Consider the following 19566-nt stretch of genomic DNA (forward strand, 5'->3'; position numbering starts at 1 on the left):
AGACACACATACTCACACACGCTCATAAACACACACACAAGCTCACACACACACACTCGCTGACTCTCATCTTCACATCGTGCTACTGTCCCAGAGAGAACCTCTGACATCACAGATTCATATTCAACATTCACACAGTCTGCCTCACATCTCATCTGACTGAGAGGATGTTTGAACACAGTCTGCCTCACATCTCATCTGACTGAGAGGATGTTTGAACACAGCACAGTCTGCCTCACATCTCATCTGACTGAGAGGATGTTTGAACACAGCAGTCTGCCTCACATCTCAACTGACTGAGAGGATGTTTGAACACAGCACAGTCTGCCTCACATCTCATCTGACTGAGAGGATGTTTGAACACAGTCTGCCTCACATCTCATCTGACTGAGAGGATGTTTGAACACAGCACAGTCTGCCTCACATCTCATCTGACTGAGAGGATGTTTGAACACAGCAGTCTGCCTCACATCTCAACTGACTGAGAGGATGTTTGAACACAGCACAGTCTGCCTCACATCTCATCTGACTGAGAGGATGTTTGAACACAGCAGTCTGCCTCACATCTCAACTGACTGAGAGGATGTTTGAACACAGTCTGCCTCACATCTCATCTGACTGAGAGGATGTTTGAACACAGCACAGTCTGCCTCACATCTCAACTGAATGAGAGGATGTTTGAACACAGCACAGTCTGCCGGCAGGAGAGTAGTGGTAACACTTTACACAAAGAGACCCTGCATCGTTCATTACTCAATAACACATTAAGCATGTGTGCGTGTATTTGTGTGTTTATCTCTGTGTGTGCATGTATTTGTGTGTGCGTGTGTGTTTGTCTGTGTGTGTGTGCATTTTGCTCTTATCTCTGAGGGCCACAGCTTGAAGAGGGATTATTGTGATTGCTGTGCAGAAGGGTTTGGCCAATTCCCGTCCAGGACCAGTGAGCTGCTGGCACCCTTACTGCTGAGCGAGGGATGCTTAATGACATGCAATTAGCCCTCCATCACCAAGACACGCTGACTGTGTCTCCCTCTATCTCCCTCCACCTCCATGAGCGGGGTGTGGGGGTGTATGTGTGGGGGTGGTGTGTGTGTGTGTGTGTGTTGGGGGGATGATGTGTGTAGGGTGTGTGTGTGTGTGTGTGTATGTGTGTGTATGTGGTGATGTTCATTCAGTCATTCAGAAGATCAGGCCCCAGTTAGACTGAAAACAGATTTCCTGTTTGGTCCTGAAGGACTTCCTGTTTGATCTGAATGACTTCCAGGTTGAGCTGGTAGCAGTTAGCTGTGTAATGGTACATGATGACCTCACCATTACACCCTTAAGGATTCTGGGATGCCAGTGTCACCGCTCCTTAAATGTCCTGCCAACCATCTCACCCCTCACCCTGTGTGTGTGTGTGTTGGTCGTGTGTGTGTGTGTGTTGGTCGTGTGTGTGTGTGTGTTGGTCGTGTGTGTGTGTGTGTTGGTCGTGTGTGTGTGCATGTGTTGGTTGTTAGCGTGTGTGTTGGTTGTTAGTGTGTGTTTGACATGACCACAGTAGGAAGGTACAGTACAGGCCCCAGGCTGGCCCAAGCAGACCTCATCAATCTCTTTCCTGATTGATCCTTTGGACAGGAACACTTTAACTAGCTTCCTTCCACTCCTTCTGTTGTGTTAAAGCAGGATCCAGCAGGCAGTCAGGGAGCTGGAAAGCCAACAGCCAACCAAACGGATCTGAACGGTCAAATCCAAAACAGGTGTTGTTTCAGTGACACCCCCTGTACGCCTGGTGCTGTGTGTATTTTGTGTATTGTGTGTAGATCAGCCCTGGGTCTGTTACTGTCTGTAGATCAGCCCTGGGTCTGTTACTGTCTGTAGATCAGCCCTGGGTCTGTTACTGTCTGTAGATCAGCCCTCAGCCCTGGGTCTGTTACTGTCTGTAGATCAGCCCTGGGTCTGTTACTGTCTGTAGATCAGCCCTGGGTCTGTTACTGTCTGTAGATCAGCCCTGGGTCTGTCTGATCTCACAGGGGGGACATTTCTCTCTCCCACGGCGACGGGGGGTTGGTGGGGGTTGGTGTCCTGAACAGCGGTGGTTGCTTAGTAACAGATAACCATGCTTGGATCTGGAGGATGATGTGTACACACACACACAAGCATACTGTATACACACACACACACACACACAAACAAGCATACTGTATACACACACATACTGTATGCACACACACACACCTACCTGAGTGTCAGTTCTAACTCAAACAGATGAGCCACTTGTAACTTTCCACTGGTGTGCTGGATGGCTAGATCACATGACCAGTGGTCAGCCACAGAGCAGAACTGATGCCTCCATGCCCTTTGACCCGAGGCTCGGAGGGATCCTATTGGCTGCAGGACTGCAGTGACGGGCATTGTGCTGACTGCATGTCTGTGTTCAGTACCCTGGCATGGTGTGCATGCTCAGCAGTCTGTTCACACAAACACTCTCACACACACACACTCTCTCTCTTTCACACACTCACAGACACACGCACACACACACTGTCTCACACACACACACTCTCTCTCTCTCTCTCTCTCTCACACACACTCTCACTCACAGACACACACACACTCTCTCTCTCAGACACACACACACATTCTGTATACATACACAATCACACAGACACAATCACACACACATACATTTACACACAAACACATACTATTTTTCTCCCTGCCTCTCTCTGTTTCTCCCTCTTTCTCTCCCTAACACCTGACAGCCCACAATCACATGAACTGTGAAATTTCACATGAAATTGTTACCATGCAGGTGAAAGGGGATGGGAATCCTTGTTATTGTGCCCCACCCCCTAATTAGGGTGTGTTCTGGCCCATGTGATAGGGTGATTAGACTGTGCCTGTGGAGGGGGGGGGGGGGACAGTGGGAGGGAGGCACAAAGGGGAGGAGGCAGGGAGGGGAAAGGAGAGAGAGAGAGTTGAAGAAGAGAGAGTAGAGAGAGCAGAAGAAGGGAGAGATGGGGGGTATATGAGCTAATAAGCTTTTAAACAAGACAGCCAGATTACCAGGTGTCTTTCTGGCAGGATTACATAACATGATGCCAGATTGTAATCCACTCTTGGGTTGGAAGGTGCACATGAACTATAAGATCCCGTGGCAATGAGAAACAGAGAGGTAGAGAGAGAGGTAGAGAGAGGTAGAGAGAGGTAGAGAGAGGTAGAGAGAGAGGTAGAGACAGGTAGAGAGAGGTAGAGAGAGAGGTAGAGAGAGGTAGAGAGAGGTAGAGAGAGGTAGAGAGAGGTAGAGAGAGAGGTAGAGAGAGGTAGAGAGAGGTAGAAAGAGGTAGAGAGAGAGGTAGAGAGAGGTAGAGAGAGGTAGAGAGAGGTATAGAGAGAGGTAGAGAGCGGTAGAGAGAGGTAGAGAGAGAGGTAGAGAGAGGTAGAGAGAGGTAGAGAGAAGTAGAGAGAGAGGTAGAGAGAGGTAGAGACAGGTAGAGAGAGAGAGAAACAGCAGGAGCAGTGATTCCCTGAGTCTGGATTTCAATCAACAGGCCAACCATGATGATGTGGCCACGAGCTGGGGTTAAAAATATACTCTCCCTCCCTCCCTCCTTCCTTCCCTCCCTCCCTCCCTCCCTCCCTCCCTCCCTCACTCCCTCTCTCCCCCTCCCCCTGCTCTGATGTGGGTGTGCCTCTGCTGTCTTTGTGTCTCAAAGCGACCCGTGAAATTACAGATGTGTTTCAGCCAGACCCTTTATCAAGTCTGGTCCTTGCAGCTCCCTAACCCGGCCGTTACCAGGAGAAACCATCCGGCATTCCAGGCATCCAGAGGTGGGGCCCTGAGACCAGCTAACCACACACCTCCTCTCTCTCTTCCCTTTCTCTCCCTCTCTCTTTCCATCTCCCTCTCTTTTCAGGATTTCCCTCAGTTTTTCTCCCTCTCCCTCCCTCACCCTCTATCTCTATCCCTCCCTCCCTCTATCCCTCCCTCAGCCTCTATCTCCCTCCCTCTCTCACCCTCTATCTCCCTCCCTCTCTTCTCCTCCAGATCAAAAGATCCCTGGACATAAATAAGAAGCTGTGATGATCATTTCCCATGAGAGCGGTGGACCGCCACATCTCTTAGGTTCCCACGGAAACCTCCTTTCCCCCATCCCCCCTCCACCCTTTCTCTGTTGTTTCTGCCCAGTAAACCAAGTCCTCAACCTGCTTTTAGAAACAAACTCAAAAACTCACACAGACACACACAATATTAACTTTCGAGTAGTTATACGTAGCTCAGAGGTTCAACTCCCCTGTCCGTAGCTATGGTTAAAAGCGCTGTTACATGATGCATTATACATGATACCACGTCAGGTCTGTGTGTGTGTACATGCAGTGTGGCTCTCAGAGAACACACACAAGCAGCAGAAAACAACATAGCTAGTCATCCCCAGGTAAGGAGACAACATAGCTAGTCATCTCCAGGTAAGGACACAGCATAGCTAGTCATCTCCAGGTAAGGACACAGCATAGCTAGTCATCTCCAGGTAAGGACACAGCATAGCTAGTCATCTCCAGGTAAGGACACAGCATAGCTAGTCATCTCCAGGTAAGGACACAGCATAGCTAGTCATCTCCAGGTAAGGACACAGCATAGCTAGTCATCTCCAGGTAAGGACACAGCATAGCTAGTCATCTCCAGCTGAAGAGGCCTGAGCAGAAACAGCCAGGTTAATCAAATAAAACAAATAAACCGTGTTCCTGTTGACATGCCTAATGTTCCATTTCCACCACCCCCGCGCCATGACAACGATGCATTTACATAACTCTGCCGTTTCACACAGATAAGCTTCCTCTGTTGCTCACTATCTATGCTCTTCAATGTGTACATACACACATACACACATACATCTGCACACTCTTACACTCACACACACGCACACACTCACACACTATCACACAGGTTATCTAGGCAGGGAAGATTGGTAGGTTAGGAAGCAGGCTGTTCTGACAGAGACCAAGGTTAAGTCCAGCTCAGATGGAAAACACTACAGCTGGACCACATGTTAGAGGTCTATATCTTATGTCACATGTTAGAAGTCTATCTCTTAGTTCACAGGCCACAGGACAAGCTAACTCTGGACGCTAAATTAGCTCAAACTTGAACTTTAGTCTATCATATATCTTTTACCAACTTGTTGTATACATCTCATGTTCATGTGAATTCATTTAAGGACTTTATTTAAACTTTTACTGCTTTAAGATCACCTTAGATGTTAACTCTTTCTCACTGTGCCTCTGCCAACATTCAAAGACAACCTTTGCCCTTGCACACACACACACACACACACACACACACACACACACACACACACACACACACACACACACACACCTGTTCTCTGAACCTGTCTGCAATAACATGTCTGATCCAGTTTGTCCCAGTACAGCCTGCAAGCCCCTTTTACAGGTAACATGAGTTCAACTATAGAATGGGATAGCAGTGACTTATAACATACAGCATATTTAACAGCTTCAGTTGTATGGCATGGACTGCCTCCTATAATATTTCTGTTATCTGGCAAACGTGCTGTTAGATCATGGGGCTACACTGTTATTATCACTGTGTGCGTTCACACTGCAGCGACGCGATGCGAGCGACAACATGTTTTCCATTCATTTTCTATGAAGCCAGGCGAATCGCTTGCGTGGTGCATTGTGGGTAGCGACGCGACAGAGTTGAGATTTTCTCAACTTTATGCAAATGAGGAGCGATTTTCGCTAGCGATGGCCAATCGGAGTGTTTTCTTGTTTCTCCTAACGTAGCAACCATGGCAAACATTTCTAGCTTTCTAGGTTTCAAGGTGAAGGAGAAACTAATCGTTTGTGTGGCTGCTTACCCAGTCCTGTACGATACATAGCTGTATTTGTACAGAGATGTTCATTTAAAAAAAACAATGCATGGCGCAAGGTTGCCGAAGTTGTGGGTGCTTGCACTTTCTAATTCAGTCTAGTGACATTACGTATCTTCGTTCTGTGGTAACTAGCTAGCTAGCCCGACTGGAACTCCCTATCGTATCGACAGATTAGCAGAGACTGAGGAATATAGTAAAACGTTTTTTACACATGTCAACGTGTATGTCTATTAAACGGTTTTGTATGTTGTATACAAGTTGTATTTTGATCGATGTTGCAACTACGTAAACCCAAGTCTGCACACTTGGCCATGACAACTACAATAGTGACTTTAGAGAACTACATTCTACATTTCTCTGTTTGAAACGCCCCCGAGCGTGGTGAACGGTGGGAAGGCAAGCGATGGCAAGCGATTCGCGTCGTAGCAGTGTGAACGCACTGTTAGCCTTCAAAGCTTTGTTTGGCAGCACTAAAGCGTGCTCGTGAAGCACGCGCGGGGAGAGTTCCCGGGAAACCCTGGCGCCTTGTCATTCTGCTCGCCTGCCGCCTCTCGCCCGTTTACCGAATACTGCAGCGGAAAGGTGCGGCTCGGAATTCCCGCCACGTGCGCTCAAATTGTCCCGTCCACGATCATCAACGTGTCTCGATTGGACGATATTGAAAACACGGTTTTTATACCCTCCATCTGATTGGCTGGGAGCTGCAGGTTGACGGTGAACGAGAGTGCATTGAGTCCAGACAGGGGGTGGTTGTCAAGTCTAGTACTATGAGAAAGTAGTGCGTGTGTACATAAGCATAGCACCAAGGAATTCAACGCTAGGTCGTTTTTTGACGGATTGATACAATACAAAAATACCGTTAGTGTCAAATTGAGAACGATCTTTAAGTTTCCTACAAAAATATGTTGTGGAAGCATCGAAAATAGTCAGACGCGGAGGGATACCATCCCACCACGCGTCAAAATATTAGCATTATAAAGCCAGGCGGAGGACGCGGCAAAGCATAGAGAGAATCTCCTGGAGTCAGCACGGTGTCATGTAGGGATAACCGCAATATCAGTTATACTACTGTACTGTAGCTGCACGCGGTGGGGGGTAGTTTGTCCGTGTAGACTTCAACAGGACCGTACTTGTTCCAGTACAGGAGTGTAATATAAAACAGGAAATCGTTTTTATCTCAAGCGTCGTTCTCCCAATGGGATAAGGGCAACAACTGGTGACATTTTTATTTGACAGCGCGGTGCAGCGGAGTTGGGGCACTGGATATATAAATGAGTCATTTACAAAATCCGTCTTAAATATTGATATACCTATATTTCGCGTTTAACTGGGTTGAAATAGCATTTTCTTTTTACAAACGAGGAATACAATCGGTATTTTCGATGTGACTATGTTGCTGTCAAAGTTAGGCTCATTTTCACACATTTGCAATCCCTCAAGCATGGATCACTTGCCGGTGAAAATACAGCTCCAAACAGGTACAGATTCCGTCTCTTTGCTTGTCACATTTACTGCGAGCTAACGCTACGTTTATTAAAACATATTTAGTGGACAGATTATGTAGGCCTAGAGCTACAGATATCGTGGCGCTAATGGTATAATTTGCATTTATGGACTCGCTTTACTCGCTTGCACTAACTAGATGCTTGCTATCTGGGTAGTTGGTGCTAACGTCGATAGTAGCAGAGTAGCTGTACGGGACACAAAGCCTCTGGCCACTCCAGTCAGCTCCGTGTCCCGGTTGTTGAAGTCTGTTCTTACCAATGTCCTTGTTTATATTCACAGTTAAACTGGAAAAGGAGCCTTTCGAGAAATTTTATCAGGTCGGGACTGTGTTGGGGAGTGGGGGTTTCGGCACGGTGTACGCAGGAAACCGGATTTCTGATGGCGCACCGGTAAGGACGGAGCATTTGCAATGTTTTGATTCTGCCTAGCCAGCACATGGCGCCCGTTGCTGCTTCACACCAACGGAATATTCACGTCACGTTTTGGTACAATTTTATGTGATTTCTTATTTATTTGGTGTGATCAAATTTCAGGTCGCTGTAAAACATGTAGCGAAGGAAAGAGTGACCGAGTGGGGCACGATTGTAAGTAGCCTAATTTAAACCGTAACGAGTTGGTTTAGATTACGTCAAATTGTGGCTCTAAATCATTCGTTCGCTTTTCACAGAACGGTGCCATGGTGCCTTTGGAAATCCTCCTACTGAAGAAAGTGAGTTCGTCGTTTCGGGGGGTTATTAAACTGCTGGACTGGTACGAGCGACCGGACGGCTGGTTGATCGTCATGGAGAGACCGGAGCTCGTCAAAGATTTATTTGATTTCATCACGGAGAAGGGCGCGCTGGACGAGGACACGGCGAGGGGGTTTTTCCGGCAGGTTGTGGATGCGGTGCGGCACTGTTACAGCTGCGGGGTGGTGCACAGAGACATCAAAGACGAGAACTTGCTCGTGGATCTCCGTACCGGGGATCTCACGCTTATTGACTTTGGCTCCGGAGCCATTCTCAAGGACACGGTGTACACCGATTTTGACGGTACGTAGCTTTCTAAATCCAACGGTTCATTGCTGTGCTTTTAGGGCGATGGGTCGTTACACATTGGTTATGTGACATTTAAGTTTTGGTGTTTCTGTGGTACGTTGCACAGTTCTGTAAAACGTGGTGTGTGAATCACGACCGTATGTTTACATACTACGGATGTACGCAATTCCGTTTATTTGCCCTTGATAGCCTGCTGGGCCGGTAGCTCATGATAACGGCGGGGGCGTTCACGAGCCTGTGACGCATATGTTTGTTTTCTGTGCCTCGTAGCGGATTTTCCCTCGAGGTGTAGCTCCAATGCGTAGATAAGATTTATAATCGATGTATACCTGACGGAAATTAACCAATTTTATTACAACGACTTGATTATATAGAGGTGTAAATATAATAGTTTTGAACGTCGTGTGTGATGCAACTTGTTTTGTTTAGCCTTCATTTAGATGTTTAACGCTGTTGTATTGGTCTTAAGTCGCTCTGGTTAAGTGCGTCTGCTAAATGACAAAATGTAAAGTTGTGTCGGTCTAAACGGCTGGCTTTCGGCAGGTTGTGTGGGTGTTGGGTCAGTCGCCACGTAACATCTGTTTGTTGTGAAACCGGAGCCTGGTGTGCACGTGATGGCTCTCGATGCGCATTCGAGTTTGTTTGGTTTCCAAGTTACTCTTGCCCGTGGGAGGGGGAAGGGGAGGAAGGAACAGAACAGGGGGAGAGAGGGGGGGCAGGTCACGCGGATGGAAAGCTCTGTGCTAGAGAGAGGGAAGAAGAGATTGAATGTTTTGAGTATAAATATTACAGGGCCATATCAGATGACTGTCTAGTTTGACGTCAACATTCCCCCCCTTAAAGGACTCTTTCTTACGCATTTTAAAAACAAAACAGAAAACACCAGCAGTCATCACAATCACAATGTTGTTACCACTGACAGTGACGTTATGAAATTCACATAACATCACACATCTATGGAACATCAGCGCTCATGTGCTTCCTGTTCCTGCCCCCAGGTACCAGAGTCTACAGCCCCCCTGAGTGGATCCGCTTCCATAGATACCACGGTCGTTCGGCAACGGTGTGGTCGCTAGGCGTCCTGCTGTATGACATGGTGTGTGGGGACATCCCCTTTGAGCAGGACGAGGAGATCCTGAGAGGACGACTGTACTACAGGAGACGGGTGTCCAACGGTAGGTACACACACACACTTATAGGGAAGGGGCTCCCTCTACAGGAACAGGGAGTTAAAACCACTGTCTGATGGAGAGACACTAACAGTGTTGTTGTTGTTGTGCAGAGTGCCAGCAGCTGATCGACTGGTGCCTGTCTGTACGTCCATCGAACCGGCCCACCCTGGACCAGGTGCTGGAGCACGTCTGGATGACCCTCCCGCTGGGGCCCCCGTCTGGCACTGGGGGGCAGGGCCACGTCACCCTCACCAGTCTGGACCCCCTGCAGCCAGGCCCAGACAGGCCCAGCCAGGACTCTCTCTGAGGGGGAGGGGGAGGAGAGGGGGGAGGGGGCCTTTGATGAACATGCTGGTTTGATGGACATGCTGGTTGGCTGGTTTGATGGACATGCTGGCTGGCTGGTTTGATGGACATGCTGGTTGGCTGGCTGGCTGGTTTGATGGACATGCTGGTTGGCTGGCTGGCTGGTTTGATGGACATGCTGGTTGGCTAGTTTGATGGACATGCTGGTTGGCTGGCTGGTTTGATGGACATGCTGGTTTGATGGACATGCTGGCTGGCTGGCTGGTTTGATGGCTGGTCTCTTCCTGCCCTCACCTTATGAGTGAAAACAATTTATATTTTTCCTTTTTTGGGGAATTTAAAAATGTATAACCAGTTTGTTCTTCCTTTTTTATTTAAAAGTGGTTCTCTTTTTCTCAGTCTGTCTCTTGACAGAAGAGTAGCTGTTTAGGTGGTCCTACCAGAACTATTTATTTATATTTACTTTTATTGTTACCTGGCTGGCTAATGCTGTTGGTGAGGCTCCTGTTCAGAGTTGGTTGTTTTTGTAGAGCCTTAAAGAGAGACCGCAGCCATCCCGTCTCTCTCAGGGGGAGATGATCTGGTCTCTCCTCTGGAAAAGAGACTCCGTTTGTTGACAGTGTTGAATCGTCCGTCTCTACACGTTCATCATCTGTTGTTCCAGAGGGGCTAGGCCTCCTGTCACTACCACTTGGAACTGGGTGCACGCACACACACACACACACACACACACACACACACACACAGGGGACTAGCCTGGGTCCGTGTCCTGCTCGAGGGAGGGGTGTGTCTAGGTGGGATGCTGCTGAGGAAGGCTGATTACAGCTCCTCCATCGCTTTCACATGAAGGTCAAAGGTCACGAGAGTTCAACCAGGGATAGAGGCGTTCAGAACGGAAACGTCTGAAGTATTTTTTCTTCTTACTTTTTCTTCTCTACCTGACTGTTGATGTTGGAGGAGGCGTGTTCTGGATGGGTCAATATTGAATTTGACCTTGTATGGCCCCTCCCCCTCTCCCTCCTCCACCAGCAGCCCACAAAGATCAAATGAGCATTTTATCATTTTTTGTCAGACTCAGCAAACGTCTGATTTTTATTATTTATTTATGTGGAATATTGGAGTGCCTTTCTCTGTGTTTTGTTTCTCTGGTTCAGTTTTTGGGGCCTTCGTCTAACGGGGCATTCACACCAGCACAACAAGGCAGCACCATGGGATGGTCGGAAATGACCATCACACACCATGCTAACATGATGTCATCACACACCATGATGTCATCACACACCATGCTAACATGATGTCATCACACACCATGATGTCATCACACACCATGCTAACATGATGTCATCACACACCATGATGTCATCACACACCATGCTAACATGATGTCATCACACACCATGCTAACATGATGTCATCACACACCATGATGTCATCACACACCATGCTAGCGTGATGTCATCACACACCATGCTAGCATGATGTCACTGTTGGTGTGAATGCCCCATTAACGGTCAGTTGGGTGCGTGGCCAATGCTGTTGTCCTTGGTGATGATGTGAGAATGGCCAATCAGCCTCAAGCCCCCCCTCCCCTACCCTGATTGGGGGACACGGTAGATTACTTGAAGCACTCGCCTGTCATGGTGTCAACGCTGCTGTCTTCAACACCAACAGGTGTTGAAGCATCATATCTCTTCTCTATGGATGTCTATGGAAACAGTCGCCACACACACTACCCCCTCCCCCCTCCCCCCTCCTTAGACTGCCGTCTCCTTGTACCCTGGCACAAGTGCTCCCCCTACAAGTGTGGGAGGAGAATGCACGATCAATGCAATAGTCAAGAACTCAGTTATGTACTTTGAACTTTATTTTTACATATTTTAGGTATATATTTTCTCTCTACATGCATTTTAATTTATTTGTAAACATTGTAGACATTCCACAATGTGGCTTATTTATTTTAATTTTATATTTATTTTATTGTCAATGCTGAAAGAACCTGCCCTCTGGTGTTTTCATATCTTAAATGGCCTTTTATTTGCATTCCTGTCATTTTATTTTATTTAGTATTTTTTCTCTGAGTTGGTGGACAGGTGCACTGAAGCTGTTGATGTAAAAAGGAATAAAACAAGGTTTACTTAAGGAAAATTGCAGAAAGAAGATTGAATGTTATTTAAGTAGGATTAGCGTTGGAAAACATCTGTCTATTTAAATGTTTCTTTCATAGAGAAACGTGAGGTTTAGGAGTCTGCTACCTGTCTCTCTTCTGTTCTCTCCCCCCCCCCCCCCCCCCCCCTCTGTTCTCGTCCGTCTGTCTAGTTCGCAGTGACGGGTGACTGTACATCTGTGGTGGGGATATTTTTTTTATCAGCAATAAAATATCTTTTTTGTACACAACAGAGAAGGCTGTGTCCTTGGTATTCCTAAACACACACGCGCATACATCAACTCATAACAGAGTTTCATATTATGGGATTAAAAAAACTAACAGAAAAAAACATCTCACTTCTCTGAGATGGGTCCAACTGCAGAGTTCTCCTCATCTTGTCAGATAAGTGAACCTTGGATTTTTGGATCAGATTTTTGTTGTTGAAATTAATTAATGTTTACATTTGTGAGGTGAATTCAAAACTAACAAATTCGGTGGTGTTTAAATTTCAATACTTAGTATTCAATGCCTTTAAAATTCAAAACACTGATTTGCTTCCATTAGGAGGTGATTGAGGAGAAGTGACAGTCTCCCAGTCTGCCTCTCTCACGCACACCCACTCACTGCATTAAAATAAAAGTCATTCAAACAATGTTTCAAGGTTTCTTATCAACGTTTCACGTCAGAAAACCTTCCGTGTCTTGTAACTCCCGATTTACGAAAAGTAAACAACCACAAAGCCTCCTGTTCTGTCGATCAGCGACAAGCTGATAGGCGTTTTTTCTTCTCTCGTTTCAAGACGGGACATCTGCCGCCACCGGGGGTAAGGTCTTTTGTTTCTGTCGCTGGAGGTCTTTCACATGGAGATGAGCTACTTGTCTTAAAGAGGCCTTCTTTTGTTAGCCTGGTCCTAACCAGACTGACGTACATTTAATTTGTACATAGAGTCGGCTCGCTCCATTGACAAGCGTTAACTTCCTTGAAGGCGGCTGGGCCTACTCTGTTGAAGGTTAAAACTATTGGATCTGCCCAGAGCCCCTCTGGATATGCCATAACCAATTGCTCAGTAGTTCGCCTTAGCCGACTCCTTCTAGCGATGTGTCATTCATGAACGATTCGTTCATTTTGAACGAATCCTTACAAGGAGTCGGGAGTCCTCTCAAAGACTGATTCGTTCATTTTCTCGTGGCCGCGCATCAGGACTGTTGCATAGGCTCGACGAAGTAAAGAGAAATGATTCGTTTATTTTCCGACTCGGTCTTCGGGTACGAGTCTTTGGATCATTTTTCACTTGACCTGCATAGGCTATGTACTGGTAGCTAGAGGAAACGAACGATTCGTTTCCTTTAGCTAAGTAAGTAAGACGTGAATGATATTCGCTCAAGTCTTCATACTGACTGGTTTTGTTATTTTCACTTTACATTTACACTTACAGTTTAGTGCAGGGTAATTGTTTGCCGTGATAATTAAATGCTAGTGTGTTAAAAATGACCATATCATACAAACTGTCATGATACATTATTTTAATGCAGGAATTTATTTTGAAATAGTATCTGCTGGTGCACATGTCATGCACTAACCTACATGAGAATATGATAAGTTTGCAGTGGACGTATAGCCCCCCCCCGTTACACTGGTACTGTCACACTGGTACTGTCACACCCAGTACTGTCACACTGGTACTGTCACACCCGGTACTGTCAGACCCAGTACTGTCACATCATGTCCTGGCTGACAGAAGAGCTGTACGTGCTGAAGAGATGTCTGGGCAGGTGGGCCAGTCAGCACGGAAGAATGAGGAGAAGCAACACAGAGAGAGAGGGAGAGAGAGAGGGAGACAGACAGAGAGAGACAGAGAGAGAGAGAGGGGGAGACAGAGAGAGGGAGACAGACAGAGAGAGAGAGAGAGGGAGACAGACAGAGAGAGACAGAGAGAGAGAGAGAGAGAGAGGGAGAGAGAGAGAGGGAGACAGAGAGAGAGAGAGAGAGAGAGAGAGAGAGAGGGAGACAGAGAGAAAGAGGGGAACAGACAGAGATAGAGGGAGAGAGACATAGGTAATGTGGGAGAAGGGGGGGAGGGCTGGTTGGCGTGGCGACATGCAGAGACGTGGTTAAGGCTGTGAGACGAGGAGGCGCCAGATGGCACAGATGGAGAGGTGGGCGGAACACTGGGGGGTGCTGCCACGGCGATGGTTGGTGTGTGTGGGGGGGGGGGGTGCTGCCACGGCGATGGTTGGTGTGGGGGGTTTTCTGCCATGGCGATGGTTGGTGTGGGGGGGCTGCTGTCACGGCGATGGTTGGTGTGGGAGGGGGATGCTGCCACGGCGATGGTTGGTGTGGGAGGGGGATGCTGCCACGGCGATGGTTGGTGCGTGGGGGGACACTAGAGTATGGGGGGGGGGGTGAGGGGGGGGGGGGGTGAGGAGAGGAAGACCCTCTGGGAAGGCTGGTGGATCACCTCTGGAGGAAGAAACGTCCCTCCCCGATCGATCCCATGTAGAGACAGTAGAAGAGTAGAGGCAGGACAGGGTACTAAAGGCAGGTCTCCAGTAGAATAGTACAGGTTGGAAAAGGGTACTAGAGAGCAGGGCTCCAGTAAAGGCAGAACAGGGTACTAGAGAGCAGGGCTACAGTAGAGGCAGGACAGGGTACTAGAGAGCAGGGCTACAGTAGAGGCAGGACAGGGTACTAGAGAGCAGGGCTACAGTAGAGGCAGGACAGGGTACTAGAGAGCAGGGCTACAGTAGAGGCAGAACAGGGTACTAGAGAGCAGGGCTACAGTAGAGGCAGGACAGGGTACTAGAGGCAGGGCTCCAGTAGAGGCAGGACAGGGTACTAGAGGCAGGGCTCCAGTAGAGGCAGGACAGGGTACTAGGGAGCAAGGCTACAGTAGAGGCAGGACAGGGTACTAGAGAGCAGGGCTACAGTAGAGGCAGGACAGGGTACTAGAGAGCAGGGCTACAGTTGAGTCAGGACAAGGGTACTAGAGGCAGGGCTCCAGTAGAGGCAGGACAGGGTACTAGAGAGCAGGGCTACAGTAGAGGCAGGACAAGGGTACTAGAGGCAGGGCTCCAGTAGAAGCAGGACAGGGTACTAGAGAGCAGGGCTACAGTAGAGGCAGGACAGGGTACTAGAGAGCAGGGCTACAGTAGAGGCAGGACAGGGTACTAGAGGCAGGGCTCCAGTAGAGGCAGGACAGGGTACTAGAGGCAGGGCTCCAGTAGAGGCAGGACAGGGTACTAGAGAGCAGTGCTCCAGTAGAGGCAGGACAGGGTACTAGAGAGCAGGGCTACAGTAGAGGCAGGACAGGGTACTAGAGAGCAGGGCTACAGTAGAGGCAGGACAGGGTACTAGAGAGCAGGGCTACAGTAGAGGCAGGACAGGGGTACTAGAGGCAGGGCTCCAGTAGAGGCAGGACAGGGTACTAGAGAGCAGGGCTACAGTAGAGGCAGGACAAGGGTACTAGAGGCAGGGCTCCAGTAGAGGCAGGGCTCCAGTAGAGGCAGGACAGGGTACTAGAGAGCAGGGCTCCAGTAGAGGCAGGACAGGGTACTAGAGGCAGGGCTCCAGTAGAGGCAGGACAGGATACTGGAGGCAGGGCTCCAGTAGAGGCAGGACAGGGTACTAGAGAGCAGGGCTACAGTAGAGGCAGGACAGGGTACTAGAGAGCAGTGCTCCAGTAGAGGCAGGACAGGGTACTAGAGAGCAGGGCTCCAGTAGAGGCAGGACAGGGTACTAGAGAGCAGTGCTCCAGTAGAGGCAGGACAGGGTACTAGAGAGCAGGGCTCCAGTAGAGGCAGGACAGGGTACTAGAGAGCAGGGCTACAGTTGAGTCAGGACAAGGGTACTAGAGGCAGGGCTCCAGTAGAGGCAGGACAGGGTACTAGAGAGCAGGGCTACAGTAGAGGCAGGACAAGGGTACTAGAGGCAGGGCTCCAGTAGAAGCAGGACAGGGTACTAGAGAGCAGGGCTACAGTAGAGGCAGGACAGGGTACTAGAGAGCAGGGCTACAGTAGAGGCAGGACAGGGTACTAGAGGCAGGGCTCCAGTAGAGGCAGGACAGGGTACTAGAGGCAGGGCTCCAGTAGAGGCAGGACAGGGTACTAGAGAGCAGTGCTCCAGTAGAGGCAGGACAGGGTACTAGAGAGCAGGGCTACAGTAGAGGCAGGACAGGGTACTAGAGAGCAGGGCTACAGTAGAGGCAGGACAGGGTACTAGAGGCAGGGCTCCAGTAGAGGCAGGACAGGGTACTAGAGAGCAGGGCTACAGTAGAGGCAGGACAGGGGTACTAGAGGCAGGGCTCCAGTAGAGGCAGGACAGGGTACTAGAGAGCAGGGCTACAGTAGAGGCAGGACAAGGGTACTAGAGGCAGGGCTCCAGTAGAGGCAGGGCTCCAGTAGAGGCAGGACAGGGTACTAGAGAGCAGGGCTCCAGTAGAGGCAGGACAGGGTACTAGAGGCAGGGCTACAGTAGAGGCAGGACAGGATACTGGAGGCAGGGCTCCAGTAGAGGCAGGACAGGGTACTAGAGAGCAGGGCTACAGTAGAGGCAGGACAAGGGTACTAGAGGCAGGGCTCCAGTAGAAGCAGGACAGGGTACTAGAGAGCAGGGCTACAGTAGAGGCAGGACAGGGTACTAGAGAGCAGGGCTACAGTAGAGGCAGGACAGGGTACTAGAGGCAGGGCTCCAGTAGAGGCAGGACAGGGTACTAGAGGCAGGGCTCCAGTAGAGGCAGGACAGGGTACTAGAGAGCAGTGCTCCAGTAGAGGCAGGACAGGGTACTAGAGAGCAGGGCTACAGTAGAGGCAGGACAGGGTACTAGAGAGCAGGGCTACAGTAGAGGCAGGACAGGGTACTAGAGAGCAGGGCTACAGTAGAGGCAGGACAGGGGTACTAGAGGCAGGGCTCCAGTAGAGGCAGGACAGGGTACTAGAGAGCAGGGCTACAGTAGAGGCAGGACAAGGGTACTAGAGGCAGGGCTCCAGTAGAGGCAGGGCTCCAGTAGAGGCAGGACAGGGTACTAGAGAGCAGGGCTCCAGTAGAGGCAGGACAGGGTACTAGAGGCAGGGCTCCAGTAGAGGCAGGACAGGATACTGGAGGCAGGGCTCCAGTAGAGGCAGGACAGGGTACTAGAGAGCAGGGCTACAGTAGAGGCAGGACAGGGTACTAGAGAGCAGTGCTCCAGTAGAGGCAGGACAGGGTACTAGAGAGCAGGGCTCCAGTAGAGGCAGGACAGGGTACTAGAGAGCAGTGCTCCAGTAGAGGCAGGACAGGGTACTAGAGAGCAGGGCTCCAGTAGAGGCAGGACAGGGTACTAGAGAGCAGGGCTACAGTTGAGTCAGGACAAGGGTACTAGAGGCAGGGCTCCAGTAGAGGCAGGACAGGGTACTAGAGAGCAGGGCTACAGTAGAGGCAGGACAAGGGTACTAGAGGCAGGGCTCCAGTAGAAGCAGGACAGGGTACTAGAGAGCAGGGCTACAGTAGAGGCAGGACAGGGTACTAGAGAGCAGGGCTACAGTAGAGGCAGGACAGGGTACTAGAGGCAGGGCTCCAGTAGAGGCAGGACAGGGTACTAGAGGCAGGGCTCCAGTAGAGGCAGGACAGGGTACTAGAGAGCAGTGCTCCAGTAGAGGCAGGACAGGGTACTAGAGAGCAGGGCTACAGTAGAGGCAGGACAGGGTACTAGAGAGCAGGGCTACAGTAGAGGCAGGACAGGGTACTAGAGGCAGGGCTCCAGTAGAGGCAGGACAGGGTACTAGAGAGCAGGGCTACAGTAGAGGCAGGACAGGGGTACTAGAGGCAGGGCTCCAGTAGAGGCAGGACAGGGTACTAGAGAGCAGGGCTACAGTAGAGGCAGGACAAGGGTACTAGAGGCAGGGCTCCAGTAGAGGCAGGGCTCCAGTAGGACAGGGTAGAGAGCAGGGCTCCAGTAGAGGCAGGACAGGGTACTAGGCAGGGCTACAGTAGAGGCAGGACAGGATACTGGAGGCAGGGCTCCAGTAGAGGCAGGACAGGGTACTAGAGAGCAGGGCTACAGTAGAGGCAGGACAAGGGTACTAGAGGCAGGGCTCCAGTAGAAGCAGGACAGGGTACTAGAGAGCAGGGCTACAGTAGAGGCAGGACAGGGTACTAGAGAGCAGGGCTACAGTAGAGGCAGGACAGGGTACTAGAGGCAGGGCTCCAGTAGAGGCAGGACAGGGTACTAGAGGCAGGGCTCCAGTAGAGGCAGGACAGGGTACTAGAGAGCAGTGCTCCAGTAGAGGCAGGACAGGGTACTAGAGAGCAGGGCTACAGTAGAGGCAGGACAGGGTACTAGAGAGCAGGGCTACAGTAGAGGCAGGACAGGGTACTAGAGAGCAGGGCTACAGTAGAGGCAGGACAGGGGTACTAGAGGCAGGGCTCCAGTAGAGGCAGGACAGGGTACTAGAGAGCAGGGCTACAGTAGAGGCAGGACAAGGGTACTAGAGGCAGGGCTCCAGTAGAGGCAGGGCTCCAGTAGAGGCAGGACAGGGTACTAGAGAGCAGGGCTCCAGTAGAGGCAGGACAGGGTACTAGAGGCAGGGCTCCAGTAGAGGCAGGACAGGATACTGGAGGCAGGGCTCCAGTAGAGGCAGGACAGGGTACTAGAGAGCAGGGCTACAGTAGAGGCAGGACAGGGTACTAGAGAGCAGTGCTCCAGTAGAGGCAGGACAGGGTACTAGAGAGCAGGGCTCCAGTAGAGGCAGGACAGGGTACTAGAGAGCAGTGCTCCAGTAGAGGCAGGACAGGGTACTAGAGAGCAGGGCTCCAGTAGAGGCAGGACAGGGTACTAGAGAGCAGGGCTACAGTTGAGTCAGGACAAGGGTACTAGAGGCAGGGCTCCAGTAGAGGCAGGACAGGGTACTAGAGAGCAGGGCTACAGTAGAGGCAGGACAAGGGTACTAGAGGCAGGGCTCCAGTAGAAGCAGGACAGGGTACTAGAGAGCAGGGCTACAGTAGAGGCAGGACAGGGTACTAGAGAGCAGGGCTACAGTAGAGGCAGGACAGGGTACTAGAGGCAGGGCTCCAGTAGAGGCAGGACAGGGTACTAGAGGCAGGGCTCCAGTAGAGGCAGGACAGGGTACTAGAGAGCAGTGCTCCAGTAGAGGCAGGACAGGGTACTAGAGAGCAGGGCTACAGTAGAGGCAGGACAGGGTACTAGAGAGCAGGGCTACAGTAGAGGCAGGACAGGGTACTAGAGGCAGGGCTCCAGTAGAGGCAGGACAGGGTACTAGAGAGCAGGGCTACAGTAGAGGCAGGACAGGGGTACTAGAGGCAGGGCTCCAGTAGAGGCAGGACAGGGTACTAGAGAGCAGGGCTACAGTAGAGGCAGGACAAGGGTACTAGAGGCAGGGCTCCAGTAGAGGCAGGGCTCCAGTAGAGGCAGGACAGGGTACTAGAGAGCAGGGCTCCAGTAGAGGCAGGACAGGGTACTAGAGAGCAGGGCTACAGTAGAGGCAGGACAGGGTACTAGAGAGCAGGGCTACAGTAGAGGCAGGACA

General features: G+C 50.3%; 1 protein-coding gene across 1 annotated transcript; it reads left to right on the forward strand.

Moving 5' to 3' along the window:
• Positions 1-6867: 6867 nt before the first annotated feature.
• LOC124465295 (serine/threonine-protein kinase pim-3-like) lies at positions 6868-9918 on the forward strand. Its single transcript, XM_047017008.1, has 6 exons — positions 6868-7357; positions 7665-7774; positions 7919-7969; positions 8053-8416; positions 9421-9597; positions 9705-9918. The coding sequence occupies exons 1-6, from the start codon at positions 7270-7272 to the stop codon at positions 9899-9901; spliced, it is 987 nt and encodes a 328-aa protein (XP_046872964.1). The 5' UTR covers positions 6868-7269; the 3' UTR covers positions 9902-9918.
• The last annotated feature ends 9648 nt before the right edge of the window (positions 9919-19566 follow it).

Source organism: Hypomesus transpacificus, unplaced genomic scaffold (assembly GCF_021917145.1).
Source record: "Hypomesus transpacificus isolate Combined female unplaced genomic scaffold, fHypTra1 scaffold_451, whole genome shotgun sequence".
NCBI classification, from domain to species: domain Eukaryota; kingdom Metazoa; phylum Chordata; class Actinopteri; order Osmeriformes; family Osmeridae; genus Hypomesus; species Hypomesus transpacificus.